Genomic DNA, 20,224 nt, shown 5'->3' on the forward strand with positions numbered 1-20,224 from the left:
TAAGTTTCAATTTGTTTGCCCTCATTCAGTCCATTACTGATGACAGGCACTGGTTTAGGGTCAGGACAGCTTCCTTGGCATTAGATGGAAAGGAGTAGTAGAGCTGGGTATCATCCATATACATAGAGCACCATACTCCAAAACTCTGGATGACCACTCCCAGTAGTTTCGTGTATATGTTAAAACAGCATGGGGAACAAAACAGAACTCTGGGGAACTCCACAAGTCAGTGGTGAGGGGTTCAAACAGGAATCTCCCAGCACCACCTTCTGGGTACGGCCCTCCAGAAAGGATTGGAGCCACTGTAAAACGAGGCCATCCCAGTCCTACCTCAGCAAGAGGACCAAGAAGCAGACCTGTAGCAAGGGGGAGGGGGGCTTTAGGAGTTCAACCCCCCCCCCCCCCCGAATTTTTTCAGGTTATAAAAAAAAACCTGGTTTACTCATGAATTTTAACTGGTTAACCAAATCCCCATGCTAAGTCTATGAGACGCAAAACATTAAGAGTCCCTCCAGGCACCATCTCAAGCACATATTGACAGGTTTGTAGCGGGGGGGGGGGGAGAGGAGTGCTAGGGGTTCAACCCCCCCCCCCCCCAAATTTTCAAAACCCCTCCCGAATTTTTTTTCTGGCTACAGCCCTGCCTAGAAGGGTATCATGGTCAATGGTATGGAAAGCTGCTGAGATCCAGGAGAACCAACAGGGACACACTGCCCTGTCTAGCTCTCTTTGTAGGCCATCCACCAAGGGCAACAAAGCTGTTTCTGTTCCATAACCAGGACTGAAACCGGATTGAAATGGAGAGATTCTAACCACCAGGAAGAACTTCTTTACCATAAGAGCTGTTCAGCAGTGGAATATGCTGCCTGGGCGCGCGAGGAAGTCTCCTTTTCTGAAGGCTTTTGAGTGGAAACTGAATAGCTGTCAGGAGCCCTTTCATGGGGTGTTCTTGTGTGGCAGAATGGGGTTGGACTGGATGGCCCTTGGGATCTTTTCCAACTCTGATTCTCCGGTGAGATACCAGCCTCTGGCCTTCAAGGGCTCTCCCTCTTCCCTTACTGCAAGCGACTTGGCTCCAGAATGTGCCCTGGGGCCTGAGACGTGGGCCCGACGCGACGCCTTTCTCTTTGGCAGTGGAGTTAGCAGAGTTCCCTCGGAGGAGGAGAAGAAAGGGAGTCTCCGGAAGGTGCCTTTGGGGTTTTCTTTTGGATGAAAGGGCGGGGGGGGGGGGGGGGGGAGAGAAGGGAGCTCCGTGGCCAGGTTCCCCTCTGGTTCTGTTCCGCCGGAGAGAGAAAGGGGCTTCTGGAGGGAGGAGGGCAGCCAGCCCCTCTCGCCACCCGTGGGCAGGTCCCTCCCGAGCCCCCGCCCCGGCAGAGCCTAGCCTCCCTCCCTCCCTCCTCCGTTGCTGGGAGCCTGGCTCTCCCCACGCATGCTCCCTGCCTGCCACACAGCGCCTGCGAGAACCGCGCGGGGAAGGAGCAGGCGCCTCTTTCGCACTCGGAGCCCAGCCGCCGCCGCCGCCGTTCATGACTCGGGCAGGTAAAGGCGGCTTGGATGGGGTGCGCGGGAACCCACGGGCACGGGTGGGGGCGAGTCCGTGGGTGGGGAAGGCATTCCCTCTACCGGGGCGCCTTTGACCCATCGGAGCGAGACCTCTCTCTAGCGCCGACTCCTACAGGTTGTCATCTGTAGAAAGCGTCGATTGTTCCACTCCACGCGAGTATATGGTCATCCCCACATGCGTTTTTATCGGGCAGGAAAGCGCGCCTCTCCCCTCCCACAAACCATCACCACTTCTGTGTTGTAAACGCTTGTCTTTTTGGATCCTATGGAGCGGCTGTCGCGCGTGTCTGTGTGCGCGCGTGGGGTTTTCCTTCGAGGGAGTGGGGAAGGCTTCCTTGCCCCCATTGTTGTCTTCTTGGGCGGATGGGCGCGCGCGTGGGGCCATGTGCTGCGTGTAAGAAGGAGAGCGTGGCACTGCCGCGCTTTGACCGCATGCCTCCTTGCCACGCGTGTGTTTTTCCCTGCCTCTGTGTGTTTCTAGACCAGGCATGGGCAAACTTGGGCCTTCCCTCCAGGTGTTTGGGACTTCCACCATTCCTGACAGCCTCAAGCCCCCCCCCCCCCCCCCGGAATGGTGGGAGCTGAAGTCCAAAACACCTGGAGGGAAGGCCCAAGTTTGCCCATGCCTGGTCTATACACACACACGCCTCGTGTCTATACACAGACACCTTTGGGCCCCTCCCGCGTGTTTTCTCCACCGCCTCCACCCCACGCGCTCCATTCATCCCTTCGCAGCCAGGGCGACCCTCTTCTGTTTCCGAGGCGACAGGGCTCTGCTGACAACCGCTCTCCCCCCCCCGCTCCCCTATGAATCATGGTTGCTATCGTGCCTCGCAAGGCATTGTGACAAGATCCTCTCCTTCCTCTTAAAGCAACACCTACCCTCCCGCCCCAGTTCTCCCAGAGCTACACATTGTGAGGGATTGGTTGGGTGAGAATGAAGGCAGTTTGACACCACTTGAACCGCTAGGGCTCAGTAATATGGAGTCGTGGAGTTTGTCGCTTGGGGTGGGGGGTGGGGGAGGGAGACACCGACACTCTTCGGCAGAGAAGTCGAAAGACCTCCTGAAACAGTGGTTCTCAACTTGTGGGTCCCCAGATGTTTTGGCCTTCAACTTCCAGAAATCCTAACAGCTGGTAAACTGGTTGGGATTTCTGGGAGTTGCAGGCCAAAACACCCACAGGTTGAGAAGCACTGCCCTAAAATGAGAGCTCCCAGGATGCCAAAGCATTGAGCCACCCTCTCAAATGGCATTAATTCTATGCTGTACGTGCACCCGTTGTCATAGAATCATAGAGTTGGAAGAGACCTCATGGGCCATCCAGTCCAACCCCCTGCCTAGAAGCAGGGAAATCACATTCAAAGCACATCGGACAGATGGCCATCCAACCTCTGCTTAAAAGCCTCCAAAGAAGGAGCCTCCACCACAGTCCGGGGCAGAGAGTTCCACTGCTGAACAGCTCTCACAGTGAGGAAGTTCTTCCTAATGTTCCGGTGGAATCTCCTTTCCTGTAGTTTGAAGCCATTGTTCTGTGTCCTAGTCTCCAGGGCAGCTGAAAACAAGTTTGCTCACCCTTCCCTATGATTTCATGGCCCTCATCATTCAGTGGCTTAATTGGTTAAACCCTTGTGCCAGCAGACTGCTGACTTGAAGGTTGGGTTGCTGACCTGAAAGTTGTCGGTTTGAATCCAACCTGGGGAGTGTGCAAATGAGTTCCCTCTGTCAGCTCCAGCTCCATGCAGAGACATGAGAGAAGCCTCCCACAAGGATGGTAAAAACATCAAAACATCTGGGTAACATCCTTGCAAACAGCCCATTCTCTCACAGAGGAAGCAACTTGCAGTTTCTCAAGTCACTCCTTACATGAAAAAAAAATCACGTCTCGTCTCAGCCATCTCTTCTGCAGGCTAAACATGCCCAGCTTTTTCAGCCACTCCTCTTAGGGTTTTTTCTCCAGACCCTTGATCATTTTAGTCACTCTCCTCTAGACACATTCCAGTTTGTCAACATCTCCCTTAAATTGCATTGCCCAGAACTGGACACAGTGTGATTCCAGATGTGGTCTGACCAAGGCAGAATAGAGGGGGAGCATGACTTCCCTGGATCTAGGCACTAGACTCCTATTTGTAGAGTATATATAAATAGGAGCAGGGTTAGGGTTCAGAATTGGTGAGCAGGATTAGACCTTTTGCTAGTTTCCTTCACAGTGGGGCCCTGGGATGCTTGACTTTGTGGAGTTTTTTGTTCTGTATTGTGTAGTGTTATTGTTGCATTGTTTAATTGCATTCTGATATGTTGTTTTTATATTTTGTCTATTGTATTGTCTTGGGCATGGCCCCATGTGAGCCGCCCCGAGTCCCCGTTGGGGAGATGGTGGCGGGGTATAAATAAAGTTTTATTATTATTATTATTATTTTGTATGTGCCTTTGCATAGGTCCCGATGTGACAAGCTAGCACCTGCCTTGTGAGAAGGCAGCTCATCACAGAATCATCGAATTGAAGAGATCCCAAAGCCCATGCAATCCAACCCCATTTACCATCCACAATCAAAGCACCCCTGACAGATGTCCATCCAAGCTCTGTTTAAAAACCTCCAAAGAAAGAGACTCTGCCAGACTCCAAGACAGCCTGTCCCACTGCCAAACAGCTCTTACCATCAGGAAGTTTTCCCTAATGTTTACATAGAGGCATTTGTGATGCTGGAAACTGCCTATAAAATTGCTCCTGGCCCTCTGATGTGGTTGGCTTCTGGTGTGGTTAGTTCTGCCTGCGCATTGAAATGGTCAGGGTTTCCAGGGCCAGTCCTTAGTTTCTTCTTGCACTGCCTGGCTTAGGATACTGTGCTTACCTTTTTTGGATGACAACTCACAGAATTCAAATCCTCTATGCTAAGTTTTTTTAACTATTAAGGGGCCACTGACAGTCAAAATAGAGGCTGTAAAATGTCAGTTCAGAGATTTAGAATGAGTTATTTCTTCTTATAAGCACAACTGGAAGGAAATAACTCAGCTTACTTAAAGAGGTGTGAGTCATTGCACTGGCACTTTTGGCTTTTCAACACAGATGTCAGATAAGAACTAGGGTTTTTTTGTTTGTAATGTTTCTGTATTGTCATTTAAGCTCACACTAGTCACAGAGAAAAAACCTAAAACGATAAAATTTAAAATATAGTGAATTTCACATTTTTCACTGTAGGAGCATTGTAAGAGATTACAGCCATTAAAAACCATCACAGTATAAAAAACAGCTCAATTACAAGCAGCTTGAAACACCCAAGTCATTTAAGCCCAGTTAAAAACACTCAGGGAGTGAGTCTTCTTTACTTACAAGGTATAAGTTTCTGTGAAGATGGAGCCAGGATAACAAACAGTTTCTCGGTTTTTACTAAATTAGCAGATTTTATCTAACTCACGATGCTGTCAGCAGAACAGTGAAGCCACTGGGTATTAATCTAAATTTGTAAAAGGAGTTATCTAAACTTCTTTTGTGTGTGTGTCAGGAGCGACTTGAGAAACTGCAAGTTGCTTCTGGTGTGAGAGAATTGGCCGTCTGCAAGGACGTTGCTCAGGGGACACTCAGATGTTTGATGTTTTACCACACTTGTGGGAGGCTTCTCTCATGTCCCCACATGGGGAGCTGGAGCTAACAGAAGGAGCTCACCCGCTCTCCCCAGATTCGAACCGCCAACCCATTGGTCAGCAGTCCTGCCAGCACAACGGTTTATCCCATTGCCCCACTGAGAGCTCCTTATCTAAACTGCTGAATTCTATCCAAAAATAGGTTTAGCACTATGGACAGCTCCTTTTAAAGCCTTGATTACAACCAGAGAGGATTCACTACCTGAGTGACATCAGAAGGACAGCTGCCACAGATCAGACCACAAGACAACATCCAGAAAGGATGTCCCTATGGATGCAAGTGGGCCTTTAAACAAGCTGGTCGCAATCCATTTAAGATCTTCAAAACTAGCAATTATTTGGCTGAGAAATCCCCTGGCAACTAGAGCAAATTGAAATGTTGTGCAAAAACGATTTCACAGAGGCTTTTTGTGTTCCTGCACAATTGCCTTGGTAACTTTGATTTTTCCAGAAATTACATCAGTCACATACATATAGGAATGTTAAATTTTTGAAGTAAGTATTGCTGCTACATGAAGGGTTCCAGGCCAATAGTCCAATTTGCCCCATGCCTTTTCCTCTATCTCACCTACAATCAGCAAGCATTTGGTGCCAAATTAGAATAGTTAGTGCTCCTTTTAGGAATTAGTGCCCCATTTTAGTTTTGTAAGGGAGGAGCAGGTCTTTTTATAGAAGTTCCTATAACAATCCTGAGACACTCCCACCCCTCTGTGTATCACGAGGGTCATTTTGGCTGTATAAGAATCCATATTCAGGGACTGAGTAAATTGTTAGTATATTACCTGGCATCCTAGTAGTGACATATGCAAGCATAAGTCTTTTTTGTCATTGCAGAGGCCAATATTGTCTTCTACCCCTTGCAAAGTACACCCAGAACTCACTATGGGGGCACAGAGGGTCAGAGAAGGGTCTGACTACATCCCAAATGCAGAGTGATGACATTGTCTACTAAAACCTCAGCAGATTTTGGCAGAAAGGATTAGCAGTCTGCGTCTGCCTATGGAGATATAGCTATTGGGCAATGGCTTCTCTGATCTTCCATTCAAGCCATAGAATGACGGTTCAGAGAGCTATTGCAGAAAAACCGTGGGTCCTGAGGGTGGGAATTGGGGAGCCATAGCAGACGTCTGCCTTGCAGAACTCTTATGCTCCACTGGGCAAGATCTCAGGCGTAAAATGTTTCATGGTTGACTTGTAGCACCAAAACAGATCCCAGGGTCTGGCCAAGAGGCGGGCAACTCTGGCCTTCCAAATTAGTTTTTAGCTTTTAAAATCTGTAGCTCTCATCACCTCTAGTCACTACAACCAGTGTTGGGGTATTATGGAAGTTGCAGTCCAACAAAACATCTGGAGGACCACAGTTACCCACTCTTAAGTCTAATCCCAATAAGGTCTGACTCAGACTAAACCCGGGTGCACTAATGGTTTTCGACCATTCAACTTACCAAATTGCTTACCATTGGCCTAGCTGGTTGGGTCTTCTGGGAGTTGAAATCTGACAATAATTGGAGTCTCCTTGGTTAAGAATCACTGGTAGATTCATAGGTAGCCTACATATCCACCTTCCTCTGACTGACTCTTCAGGGGCTCTTCTTGGCAGAAAAGGGCAGGTATGTTTTGGTTCTTGCCTCACCTTCATGCTCTGTGCTAATTGTAGCTGACAACTGTGGGGCTTGCATATGATCTGAATAATTTAGCACAAGCCATAGTCTTTTTGCTCACCAGCACTCAGCAAACATCTGGAAGGCTGGATGCACAGGGAAGTCATTGCTGATGTGTGCTTCTAGATAGACAAACCAAAATGACAGTTGCTTCACATGGGAAGTGATCCAGAAAGCCTGTTTACTCTGCACATTGACATCATTTTCCATGAAAGATGAGGGAATTAGCTGATCACAAATGTTGTGCACCAGCCATTGTCAAGACTAATAGGGTTGGCACATATAACAAATAAGATTTTGAATTCTAATAGCTGAAGATAACTGAGAATAAAGCAATTGAGGCTTTAACCAAAGGGTGGGATGGAACCTTTGTTCATACAGATATTTTAGGTTTCATTTCTTTAGCATTTCTCCTGCATGTTGGGACCTGTAGTCCAAAACATGTGGAGGGGCAAAGTTTCCCACTCATGGATTGAAAGATGTTTGTCTTTGTGATGTTTGTAGGTTACAGGCATGGCCTCGATTTAGCTTTCTGTTTGTATTCTGTACTTCACCCCCCTCCCCCGCCCCCTTATTTCCTTTTCTTGAAAGAGAGAGATGTTTTGAGTCCTGCCTTTGAGAGCCACTTAGCTCTCTATAGAGCAAAAACAAGACAGGAGGGGAGGCTTGGCTTGGCTTTTATCTTTTGCCTGCCTCCTACACTAGAGGCAGTTGATGAGGCCAGGGCAAAGGTGACTGAGCAGCCACAAGCCTTCTTTTAAGCTGAAGACTGAAGTGGCAGGCACTAGATACGCTTTGGGCCTTATTTAATGGGCAAGGGGAATTGGTTGTCAGTTTCACAAATGTATGGGTCCTCTTTGACTGCCTCAGGGTTGATTTTAAAGGCAGCCTAGCAAAAGGGATGGGGTGAGGAGTGGGGAAGGAGTGTTGGTGTTGTGCCCATTGCAGGTACTGTGTTCATCTCATGCCCTGTTTAAATGACAGCAGTCTTTCCACATCCTATCACTTGCCTCCCAAGTGGAAGCTCTGTGCGGTTTTGCTTGGGAATGGGAGTGTGTTGGGGATTTTTTTCTCAAAGAAAAAAAGTACAGGCCGTTTGGTTTGGCTTATGATGGAATTATGTAACCCATATATTTTCATCTGCATGACAAATGTGGTTGTTGAACAAGCTTGAAAAAAATTGCACATAAATTACTTGCCTGCAGAATTTTTACTAATCTGCCAGCTCATGCATACCTGTGTAAGTTGCTTGTGACTTAAAAGGAGAACTAACCATTGGTTTTGTAAAATTCTCTTCACTGCTGACTTGGAGGCAATTCTCATCACCAGTGAGTGACAGTGTGCCTACTCAGAAGTAAACCCCATTTAGTTCACAAGGACTTACTCCTCGAAGTGTCTAGAACTGAATTTCAAAGCTGTTAACTGTTGAAAACCAAGGAAGGAAGAAAGAGAGGGGGAGGAAGGTGCTCTAACTGCTGCTCCACTTTCAAATGTTTTGCTACAATAGAAGAAACTAATACCCAGCCAGCCTTATAAAAACCTTTTCTCTACAAGCTGCCTCAGACATTTTTGCCTCTCACAGCTGATACTATTCACAAGGACAAAGGGAAGCTTTTCCATCCATTTTCTGAAGGCCCTGACCAGGAATGTATTCTGCTTAACTAGGCAGGGATTGTTGCAACTCAGGGGTGTACAGAGAGAAGAGGTGTTTTGGCACACAGTTAGGGGATGTTCGGGGCTCATGAAATATGCAGTGTTTGTATCAGTTCTGCTTTCAACACCTTTCCATTTGTACAAAAACACAGGCAGCACTTTTACTTAACTGGTTGGAACAACAATGCCCAGTACCCTCAGTCCACAATGTCTTCTTCAGTCTCACACACTCATCTGACAAAGAATGGAGGGCAACAAGTATGTGCCAGATAATTAGCCAGTAAGTCCTGGTAGTAGAATGCAGAGGAAATTATGATTCTCAGAACCAGTCCTACCATTCAACAGAGCAAGTCACTGGATAGTGCGGCCGTCAACAGTAAAAATGGTCCCTGGTCTTTAATAGAAGAGGGCTGCTGGATAAAAGCAGAATTCTGGCTTGTTTTAAAAGCAGGGTAGCTCTAATGTGTTCCAGGTGGTGCTGAATTACCAATTTCATTGTGTCTTTAAACTGGCCAGAACACAGCTGGAAAACTGGAAGTCCAGTAAATTCTGAGGGGAATCATGTTATCCAATCCTGACAAAGGCTGGGCTTCCATACCAAAAATGTCTCTAAGGTACTAGTGTTGCTTGAATATTGGCCTATGACCATTCTGGTTTGTTGTGAGTTCTCTGGCTGTATGGCCGTGTTCCAGAAGCATTCTCTCCTGACGTTTCACCCACATCTATGGCAGGCATCCTCAGAGATGTGGGCAAAACGTCAGGAGTGAATGCTTCTGGAACATGGCCATACAGCCCGAAAAACTCACAACAATCCTGTGATTCCAGCCATGAGAGCCTTCAACAACCCATTCTGGTTGTTTTCTGGGAGTTCATTCTATGACTTCTCTGAATTCCTCTTCTCCAGATGCTGCTAAAATTCAGTGTCATGTCTCTGAAAGCTACTAAAGCAAGCATTTTCCAGTTATTTTAATTATCTTTTGGAGTTTGCTGCCCAAATTTGCCACTGAATTGATTTACCTCTTCCTCTATTTATACCTAATATAAAAGGTATGCGCAGACACAATAATCATTTCTAATGTTTGTCCTTTTATGATAGTAATCAAGGCGACAGTCTTCACCTCTATTTATTCTCTTTAGTATGTAGCTAGTGTAGGTCATAGATCTGGAGGTAGGGCTAGAGCCCTATAGATTCCATGGAGACAAAGACTTTGCTGTGCTTCCTGGGAATGATGGAACTTGCAGTTTAGCACATCTGGAAGATGCCATGTTGGAGAAGGCTGTAATAAGTGGACAAGTCTGTGTTGTAGGTCACTCATGATCCCCTACTCACACATTCTTTATGATCTGAATGCTTCCAGTGGCACCTATACAGTTTCAGCAAATAGATCTGCTCAAGCCACCATTTAATACATTGGAATACTTTTAAAGGTGGAATAAGAAGGCAGAATGAAAGGATTATACTGATCCAAATGAGGGTCTGGAAGCAACCCATGATGATTAAATCCTTTGTCATGCATCATGGACCAGATCTGGACCAGCAGTTCCCCACTTACCATTTAATTTTAAATTCAGTCATAATAAATAAAATAACTCATCACATGGTTCTAATTACATGAATTGTATTAAAGAATATCACATTTGTTTGGCTCTAAAGTGAATAACATTTGTCTTGCCAAGAGTGCAGACTGTTTTTTAAAAAAGTATCCAGGTCTAAATGCACTCTGTTTGCTAGAGTAGAGCTATTAAATAATGAGAAATCGGTAACACTCATATAAATTACGTTAATGCTGTGGGTCCATTACCTAGGACCACCAGTTGGATTCCATTCTAAAGTAATTGAGGTTTGATACATTCATGCTGGTGAATAGACTGGTCATATATGTTCAGCTGATTGCCTATTAGCTGCCCTGGAGACTAGGACTCGGAGAAATGTGTTCAAATTCCAGGAAATGGGATTCCAGTTGAACATTAGGAAGACTTTTCTGACTGTAAGAGCTGTTCAACAGTGGAACTCACTGTCTTAGAGTGTGGTAGAAGCCGCCTCTTTGGACAATTTTAAACAGAGGCTGTATATTTATTTATTTATTTATTTATTTATTTATTTACAGCATTTATATTCCACATATTCAGCATAACCATCTGCCAAGGGTACTTTATGTTTTTCCTGCATGGCAGGGGGTTAGACTAGATGGCCCCTGCCGTCTCTTCCCACTCTATAATTATATGATTCTAACTGAACATGTTGAAAAAATGCTACTGCAGCTTGTGGTATGTTTTCAAGTCGTTTCTGACTTAATGTGAACCTATCACAGGTTTTTCTGGGGTTGAGAATGTGTGATTTACCCAGGGTCACCCAGGTTTCTATGGCACAGTGAGGAATCAACGTCTGGGCCTTCAAAGTTGTAATCGAACACTCAAGTCACTGTATAATTTCTGGGCAAGTATGGGAATGGTTGTAACTTGCCCACTAGCTCTGTAGCAATCAGGGATATATCTAAACAGCATAGCAATGTATCTCTTACTGGCTACCCGGTGCTTGCAGACTTCTCTAGATGGGAACACAATTATCCATTGCTGGAAAGGGCCACTGTAGAGGGAGAGTAAACTGTGGAGATTGATGTTCAGAGCCTTAACCATGAAGTTGATGCATCACATCACTCTTGGATTGATCATCTTATAGGAATCATAGAGTTGGAAAATACCCCAAGAGTCATCCAGTTCAACCGCTGCCATGAAGGAACACACTATCAAAGCCCCCTGACAGATGGCCATCCAGCCTCTGCTTTAAAATGTCTGGTAAAGGAGACTTCACGTTGTTGTTTGAACAAAATAAAACAGGTGCATATGCTGTTTTGAGGTCCTTGAAAAAAGGATGGAATAAAAATGTACTAAGATATTTTTGGTTTTGTTTTGGTTTTGTCAGTTAATATCACTGTCTCCCACTAATGGCTGCTTTGTGTGTTTTTGAGTTTGGTCCTAGACGCCTTGGTGGTGGTCTTCATATGTTTTTGTTTTAAAGAATATTTTTTAGATTTGACTGATGTAGTGAACATTGTTGATTGGTCATGTGTCTCACTCTATTAAGATTCAAAGGGCTGCAATTCTCGTGCCACTTCGGGTTGGTGTAAAGTCTGCTGAAATAAGAAGCTTGCACTGGATTAATCAGCATGGCAGTGCCCGTGTGCCATGGGACAGGCTGTAGCCTCTGAAAGCAGAAGCTAATACCTTGGGAGGAATCCTGAAATTCTTGGCTTTCTTTGCCCTCCCAGCTTCCCCTCTTTTAAAATCAAAGGAATTTTAATCTATTGCTTCAGATGCAAATCTGGATATACTCTTCGACATTTGCTTTCAGAAGCAGTCTTGTATTTAACAACTTGCACAAGTGGCACAGAATTGCACACAGGGAAATGAACTGAGCTGGTAGGAGAATGAGAACTCTATCTTTATATATCTCCTTCACCCACCTCACAGCTTCATATATTCTATACCAACTTTCTTAGCAATGGGCTGTAGCTCATTGGAGCAGTAAGGTAAAGGGTAAAGCTTTACCCCTGACATTAAGTCTAGTCGTGTCTGACTCTGGGACTTGGTGCTCATCTCCATTTCTAAGCCGAAGAGCCGGAGTTGTCTAAAGACACCTCCAAGGTTATGTGGCTGGCATGACTGCATGGAGCACCATTACCTTCCCACCAGAGGGGTACCTATTGATCTATTCACATTTGCATATTTTCAAACTGCTAGGTTGTCAGAAGCTGGGGCTAACAGTGGGACCTCACCCCACTCCCCGGATTTGGTCAGCAAGTTCAGCAGCTCAGTGGTTTAACCCGCTGTGCCATCGGGGGCTTCTAATGTGAATTCATCAGGTCTCAGGTCCAATCTTTGTCATCTTCAGTTAGGGCAGAAGAAGGTATCGGCCTGAAACTCTGAAGAACTGCTCATTGACAATACAGGGCTAGATGGACCAGGTATCCCAATCCTCTGCTGCCATTCTGTTTTGTGCAGAGCACTATTTTGTCCCCTTGAACATCCTCCTGAAGTAAGTATCTGGCTCTTCTCTCAGCCAGAATTGGTCCCTAAACAGCCTGCGTCTGATGTGTGCCTTCTTGTTTCCTTGGCAATGGCTCCACCCACACGGCTACACTGCCAATTGAGATGCTACTGAGTATTGCTAGCTGACATATTTTCATTCTGCCTGGGACCCACTGTACGTTGCTGGATTGCTTGGGAATTTAGTCTCACTCTGATCTGGAAAGGGAGAGATTGCTTGGTCAGACTGAAAAGCTTGCAAATGCTTTGCCAAAAAAGAAAACCTGAAACATTGGGTCTAAAGTGAGGGACAGTCAGTCTCTTCAAGGTGACTCACCAATATACTGAAGCCATCAACAAGAGAAATAAAGCCACTGGACATAATTGGATTTACAACCCAGCAAACATGCAGAGGTATAGTGGAAACAACACAATAGAGAGGGCCAAAGTTTATATAGTTTAAGAGGGGCAAAGTTAAAAGAAACATTTGAAAGAAAGATCATGATACATAAGACAGTTTAGTGAATGTTGGACTAGGATTCAGCATTCAAATCCCCATTTTGCCATGGAAACCCCCTGGATGACTATGGACACGCAGCTTCAGATGAAGGTCACCATAAGTTAGAAATGGCTTGAAGGCATGCAACAACTGTGGTACAGGAACCAGCAAATGTAAACTGACATTTAATAAATCTACATTACAGGCCAGATCAAATATTTTAGTTAATAGGGCATAATAGGATTGTACATCTATTTATGTCAGTGAAAGTTGAGCACAGCTAAATCCAGATCATGTAAAGGCAGTAATGTGTTGTCTGAAGATAATAATTCTGACACCAGAACTTTTGAGTCTTGATTGTAGTGAACTGAATCTACTTGAAGATACAGCAGTAACGAAGATTATTAAGCAAAATGTGTAGAAAAGGCATCCATTGTATCAGGTTGTAGCAAAAGGGAGGTAGAAAAGCAAGTTCAACTCTTCAGCTCAGTTGGGAGTCCAGTTTTGGCGCTTCCTTTCCCTGAACTGTTTCTGTCTAAGCATGTTGGTATTTTAAAACTCTGTAATTTGAAGAATCAGAAGTACCTCATTTGGGTTTCCCTGCTCCTCTTCCCTTTTTCCTTTTGTGCCGTCTTTTGGATTGTAAACCTGGGGGCAGAGAATGCCTTGCTTTTGGATTAAGGTAAAAGAAATGTCAAAAATGAGTAAGATACAATTCTGAACTACCCATTAGGGTAAATGTGAGATGAAGGAACCTCGTGGATGTCAGGATAGAACTAGGAAGCATGTCTACAGTGTATCAAATTGATATTTCCGTTATGGTCCATTAAAATCAGGAAAGAGTTATTTTCATGAGATGAGAGTATTTTAAGCCCCTCCCCCTTCCTCCACCAAGCCCCAGGAAATTCTGGTGCTGTATTCGTTGTTATAATGGGTTCTGCCATGGTAGGCAAAACAATTAACACATGTACAAGAGACATTTAATAGATGTGTTTGTGACCCTAGGATACTGATAGAAATCACATGGCCCTCCAGAGATTCCTGTACTGCAATTCCCAGCATTCCTCACCAGTAGCTATACTGGCTAAAGCTGCTGAGACTTGCAACTTAACAGTATCTGGAAAGATACTTGATTCAGCTGTATTTGGGTGGTTGCCTTTCTTATAATACAGACGTGTGTAAAGAAGTGTGTGTTTTATTTTGATTTTATGGATGACATGTTTGTTTGATTTTGTTTAAACAGTCATGTTTGGCTATGTTTAAAATTGGTAAGTATTAGAGTTGATAATATGTAGGGGAAGGTAGCCATCTTAGCATTCTAAGGCAGGTTACCATAACAACGGGGGCGGAGCCAATCGCTGTTTGAAGGAAAAAGGAGGGAACGTTTTAAAACCCAATGTGATGTCTCATGGGCCTTGTAGTCCCGTTCCTAGTACTATGGTGGCAGACGAAGAGGAAAACATGGGATTTACACCGTTTCAGCCAGAAACGGAGCCCCTGCACCTGCAGGATGTTTGCCCTCAAGAATCCAGCCAAACAAGCCTTGGGCAGAATTCTCCCCCGTTCTCTCGAAAAGACAATTATAATAGAGATAGAGGGGCGAGGGAGGCTAATCGCCGCTCTCTCAGAATCGCTGCCAGACAATTAGCTGATTAAGCCTGTTTCCCTTGGGAAATTCTAAGGAGTCATGCATCTGGACACAGTTTGGGTTTCACTTCTTGTTCTCCAGGGAAAGTGTTCCTTGGCGGGAAAACAAGATCCTATATAGGTGTTTTACCACAAGGAAATCCTTGCGGAGTCAATTCGTCAGCTTCAGGAGTGAGATCGTGTGTGGACTACGCAACTCCAGTTCCTTGTTCCAGGACCAAGTTCCAAGCCTGCCTTGTTCCCCGGACCTCGCCACGGACCTTGTTCTTGCTTCTTGCTTCTTGTTGCCTCGTATCAAGTCTTGTATGCCAAGAATCTAGTTTGTTTTCCAGCCTTGTTGTCAAGCTCCATTGGACTAAAGGACCTTGTCATTTCCCCACACTTTGCTTGGCAAAGTGTGTGTTTCGGTTATTGGATTATAACTTTGGACTCTAATATCTCATATTGGACATTGTTTTCCTGGACTATATTTGACCTTTCCTGAGAGGTCTACTTCTGAACTATATTCTTCACTTGTTTTTATTGACTTTATATATTCCTTTAATAAAGATATTAGATAGATTCTGGTCTCTGCGCATGGTTATTGGTGCTCTGCAGCCTGGGTCCTGACACCCAATCAGTCAGTGAGAGTCTGTAATGATGAAATTACAGTGAGGACTGATTCTCAAGTGGAGGATCAGGGTGGTTCAAATGAGGGAATTTGAGTCAATTCTGAAATAAGGTGACTTATTTTAGTTAGTCTGTGATTTCTAGTCACAGGGGACAGACTGGTTCCAAGTTTAAGGAAACCAGGGAAGTTTAAATCTTAGTCTGTGATTCTTAGTCACAGGAGAAAGACTGGTTTCAGATTAGGAAATCAGGGAGGCAGACCTCTAATAGGCCAGACTAAGCAAGTTGGGTGACTTGTTTAGGGTTATTTGTAGAGGCTGTGGAGTAAGGGAAATCAATCCCAGTGTATCCAAGTGATCAGTTTATAGTTTGGTTTTGAGAGAAAAAAGTATTTTGGAAGTTAGAACACCTCAACATCTATTTATAACAGTTATTTATGTGCCTTAAAGAAATTATTGAAACCACTAAGCTTTGTACTTGAAATAAACTTGTTTTGTTCTTCAAACTATCTAAGTCTCTGTCACACCTATATTCAAGCTAAGCAACGTTACCATCTGAAGTAAATAAGAACAATTAAAAAGAATAAATTATCCTCTGCCTGACATCTCCACAATTGGTGGCAGCAGTTATATATATATATTAAAAAACTATATATATATATATATATATATATATATATATATATATATATATATAAAATTAAAATCATCATCCAGACACCTTTACAATTGGTGGTAACTGTGTGGTGGGATTAAAAGCATTCCTCCCTGCCTCACATCATTGCAAATTGGTGGCAGAGGTGGGATAAAAAGGATTCCTCCCTGTCACCACATCTGTGCACATGTGATCCTTCTAGAATAGGGTGTGGAAATTGTGGCCTTCCAGACCTACTTAGTAATGTGACCACCTTTGTTACATAGCTAAGAAGTATCTCCCTGCCCTGACCCCTCCAATCCTCCCTTCCTGGGTGACAGCTCCTTTTGAGTGATAAGAATCTATTCCTCTGTCCATTGGGAAGCAGCAGACATTCCCACTTCCCATCACATACGCAATCTTCTGTGCATCAGCCAGACGAGGGGTCTCTGTCACAGTTCCCTTTTTCACACCAAAGATTGTTCAGACAAGGTGGATGGGCATGTGAACAGGCTGTTTTCCAATCAATCCTTGTCCCTCGCAGAACCTGTTGCCTGGTAGGAGGGGACTGGGTGGGCTTTCACAATCCCTATGTATTCCCTAAACTACTGAGTACATAGAGGCTGTGAATATGACCCAGGCCTGAATTGTAACTGCCTTAGTGAATCACAGTGAATAGTTATAAAATAATATATTCAATCATCCATTTTTTCTTGGAAAAACTGTGCTTTGTAAAACCTAGAGAAACATTTCCCCCTATTTTCTTGTTGTGTTTCTGTGTCTTCACATCTCTATCCATGCTGAGTTGGCTTGCTGAAAATGCCTGAATAGGACAGGGGCTGATACCATCAGCTATGAATATCATTTAGTCTTGTGTTGCCAAAGATTAAATAATATAGACTTTTACATAAAATTGAGTGTATGGAAATGGAGATCACAGTGGAGGTGGAGACGTGGCTTCAAGTCTATTAAAAGAGACAGAGATGATAAAAATATGATGGGACACTGATGGGGAACACACGGCACAACATGTCACTGCTCAGACACAGCAGGAACTGTTGGTCGTAATAGGAGACTCTGCCTTGTCACAATGAGTTGACCTGATTTTATGAGACTTATCAGTGCATCTGAAAAACAGCACTAAAATTAATATATTCTGCATTCCAGAAATTATTAGATTCTGCAATATGAACATGAACATTTTTGTAAAATTCTGCAATTTTGCTTTGTGCTCATGGAGTTTGCATTTCATTCTTAAACACACATACCTGTCAACTAAGGCCCCATTTACACTGACATATAATACAGTTTGAAACTGCATTATGATGGGGCCATGGTCCCTTCTGAAAATCAAAGAGTTCCTGATTGTTTCTTGAAACATCCTACAAACTGTAATTCTCTAATCTCTCACCCATTGTTACCCAATCTATGTGAATTGGGGAAAATGTTCTTCCCCAAATCCACAAAGCTTCTAGCCTATAATTCCTCTTCTCTCCTTCCCTTGTCTTTTATTTTTTTTAAAAGTTTGCATTACTGCATTTCAGCCCTACAGTTCAGCTACGCTTTTAAAGGAAAGTGAGAATGAGAAAAGGAACATTTATTAAGATAGCTGTCTAAATTCACTATGCTTCCTGACCCATATCTGTAGACCCATGGAATGCACTTCATCATAATCTCAGCTGGGTCCTAGAATGTATGTCTTGCAGTTTTGCTGTTTCCAAAGCCTGTGTTTGTCGTGTCTATTCTCCTATCCTGAAAGAAAATTCTCTGACCTGACACTGTGCTTTGGACATCTCCCTTATCTTGTTTGCCAGTTCTATATGTGGGCTGGAGTCTCTGCTTGCATTGCTGCAAACCAAGATTCCTCATCCTAGCCAGCACCAGATTTATTAGTTTACAGTTCCCATCAGAGCTGTTGTTGTGTGCCTTCAAGTCACTTCCGAGCTGTAGCAACCCTAAAGCGAATCTATCACAGTGTTTTCTTGACAAGGCTTATTCAGACAGAGTTTGCCTTTGCCTTCCTCTGAGGCTGAGACAGTATCACTCACCCATGGCTGAGAGGGGATTCAAGCCCTGCTCTTCAGAGTTCAAACTGTACTACACTGGCTTCCCCATCAGAGTCCAATTCACTTTATGATATAAATGATTAAGGAGAGGTTGCAATGAACATGTGCATTGTCTTAGCAAAGGACCTGCGGGTGGATGAGTGGGTGGATGCGTGCATATTAAAATCAAAGCTTTTGCAGTGTCAGTGGTCCTCCCTTGTATGGCTGATCAAAGATTGGCTGATGAAAGCACTAGCTCTTCACAAAGGGTTTGCAGGCGAGTCCAGTTACTGCACGATTACAGACCTGGGAAATGTAATGAAATGCAATGAAAAGCTCCAGCTGAGCTCCTTAGCGACAGCCCTCGAGGGGAAAGGCCTGAGCTGCACGTATTCAGCTCCGCTTACAATGTGACCAAAACCTAGGAAGAGGAGAAGGAGGAGGGGGGATAGCTCTTTTAGGGGGTGGCTTGTGCTGTTTCCAATTCCTTCCTTCCCTTCTCTTCTTTTGACCCAGGCATGTCCGAACCTAACTTCTCATTCCATTGCCTAGCTTGCCTCTTTTGGGGCAACCTGGTCACCCATCTATGTTCACAGAGAATAGGCATCTCACAAAGCCCTGTCATGGGGAGAGAAAAAGAGAGTGTGTGTGGGAGGCGATGCATTCCTCTTTCCTCAGCTGTCATAGTGTGTTCTTTACATTTCTGTTCTCTTGAAGGCTTGACAACTTATTTTTATTTTTCTTATGCTTTATTTTAACTTATTTATTTTTGTGTGTAGCTAAGGATACAGCATGTTTGTCAATTCCTTTCATGTGTCTCTTGTTGGTTTCAACATCCAGACTGAAGCTGTATTGGGTGGTCCTTAGGCAGAGCCAAGTACCAGCATGAACTTGCTTGAACTTCTCATGTCATAATAAAGCAGTTAAACCTTTAAAGGTGCATCTGCACTATAGAATTAGTGCCACTTTGATTGCCATGGCTCAATGATATAGAATCATGGGAGTTGTAGTTTTGCAAAGAGTGTTAGTGCCTCACTAACTACAACACCCAAGTATTGAGTTATGGAAGTTAAAACAATGTCAAACAGCATTAATTCAACAGTGTAGATGCAGTCTTAGAAACTTCTAGACCAGTAGTTCTCAATCTGTGGGTCCCCAGATGTTTTGGCCTTCAGCGCCCAGAAATCCTAACAGCTGGTAAACTGGCTGGGATTTCTGGGAGTTGTGGGCCAAAACACCTGGAGACCTACAGGTTGAGAACCGCTGCTCTAGACTTTATAGGTGTGTACACATGTCACTTGAAAACTAGGCATGCAGAATGCTGTATTTCATCGCATAATGGCTGCCATTGCATAATAGTTGTGCAATCCCTCTTTTTGGGTCCTAGTTTTGGTTTTTTAGGATTCCATGGATAATAGTTGCACCTTTAGTTCATGGGTGTGACTATTAATCGCCTCTCTTCTTTGAGCTCCCAAGGGCTGCTTTGGCCAAGGCAGCCCTCCTGAGCTCACAAGGGAGAGGCGCACAGGCAGTTTTGCAGCTACAGGGTTTCCCTCATCTAGCAGCCGAGGGAAGCCCTGTAGCTGCAAAAATGTGTCCTTACGTAATAGTTGCACCCCTCCACTCCCCCCAAAAAAGAGGATGAAAAATGTGATTATTATACAATGAAAAACAATATATCTGCCTGCATGGTGATGTATTTCTTTTCCATTAAATATCATTGAAATTTCAATAGGAGCCATTCAGTCATGGACTCAGTCATTGTCTCCTATCTTCCCTTGTGTTTCAAACTGACAGTCTACCATTTTGGTGATTAAAGGGTCAAACGTACATTTGCTCTAATGAACATATAACTGTCCTGTTATTCCTTAATTTTTAAGCACATCTCTGCTACATAATGCGTAGAACTATTTTTCTCAGAGCTCAGTCAAGCAACAATAATTGTTCATTTGAACAAAACACAGCACAGAGGCTCAACCAATGTATGTTTGCATACATCTCTTGACAGCCTTTGGGGAAATTACTTTCTGTGGGGAGAAGAACTCCAAGAACCTGTTCAACATGACCACCGTTCACCTTAAAAGTGCTGCTACAATCCTTCTTTTATGTCCTTCCTCTCCCTTCCTTCTTTTTTGTGATCCAAAAAGTAACTTTGACAAGTTTTGGTCCTTGTCTTTCAGGCTGTCTGTTTACCTACACAAAGTGTATATTAAGGGCTGTGCTGCTTGTGGATTGACATGATGTTAG

The 20,224-nt window shown here is 44.2% G+C and overlaps 1 protein-coding gene across 2 annotated transcripts in view; it reads left to right on the forward strand.

The window, feature by feature from the left end:
• Nucleotides 1-946: 946 nt before the first annotated feature.
• The window catches only part of gprin1 (G protein regulated inducer of neurite outgrowth 1), a 44,192-nt gene continuing 24,914 nt past the window's right edge, over nucleotides 947-20,224 (forward strand). Inside the window, exon 1 of one of the 2 annotated variants that reach the window (XM_062970203.1) lies at nucleotides 947-1,186. In XM_062970203.1, the coding sequence (XP_062826273.1) occupies nucleotides 962-1,186 (225 nt within the window). In that variant the 5' untranslated portion in view covers nucleotides 947-961. Of the gene's footprint in view, nucleotides 1,187-1,382; nucleotides 1,540-20,224 lie in introns of those variants that run through there. The other variant, XM_008121322.3, reaches the window with a different exon arrangement.

This window comes from Anolis carolinensis, chromosome 2 (genome assembly GCF_035594765.1).
Source record: "Anolis carolinensis isolate JA03-04 chromosome 2, rAnoCar3.1.pri, whole genome shotgun sequence".
NCBI classification, from domain to species: domain Eukaryota; kingdom Metazoa; phylum Chordata; class Lepidosauria; order Squamata; family Dactyloidae; genus Anolis; species Anolis carolinensis.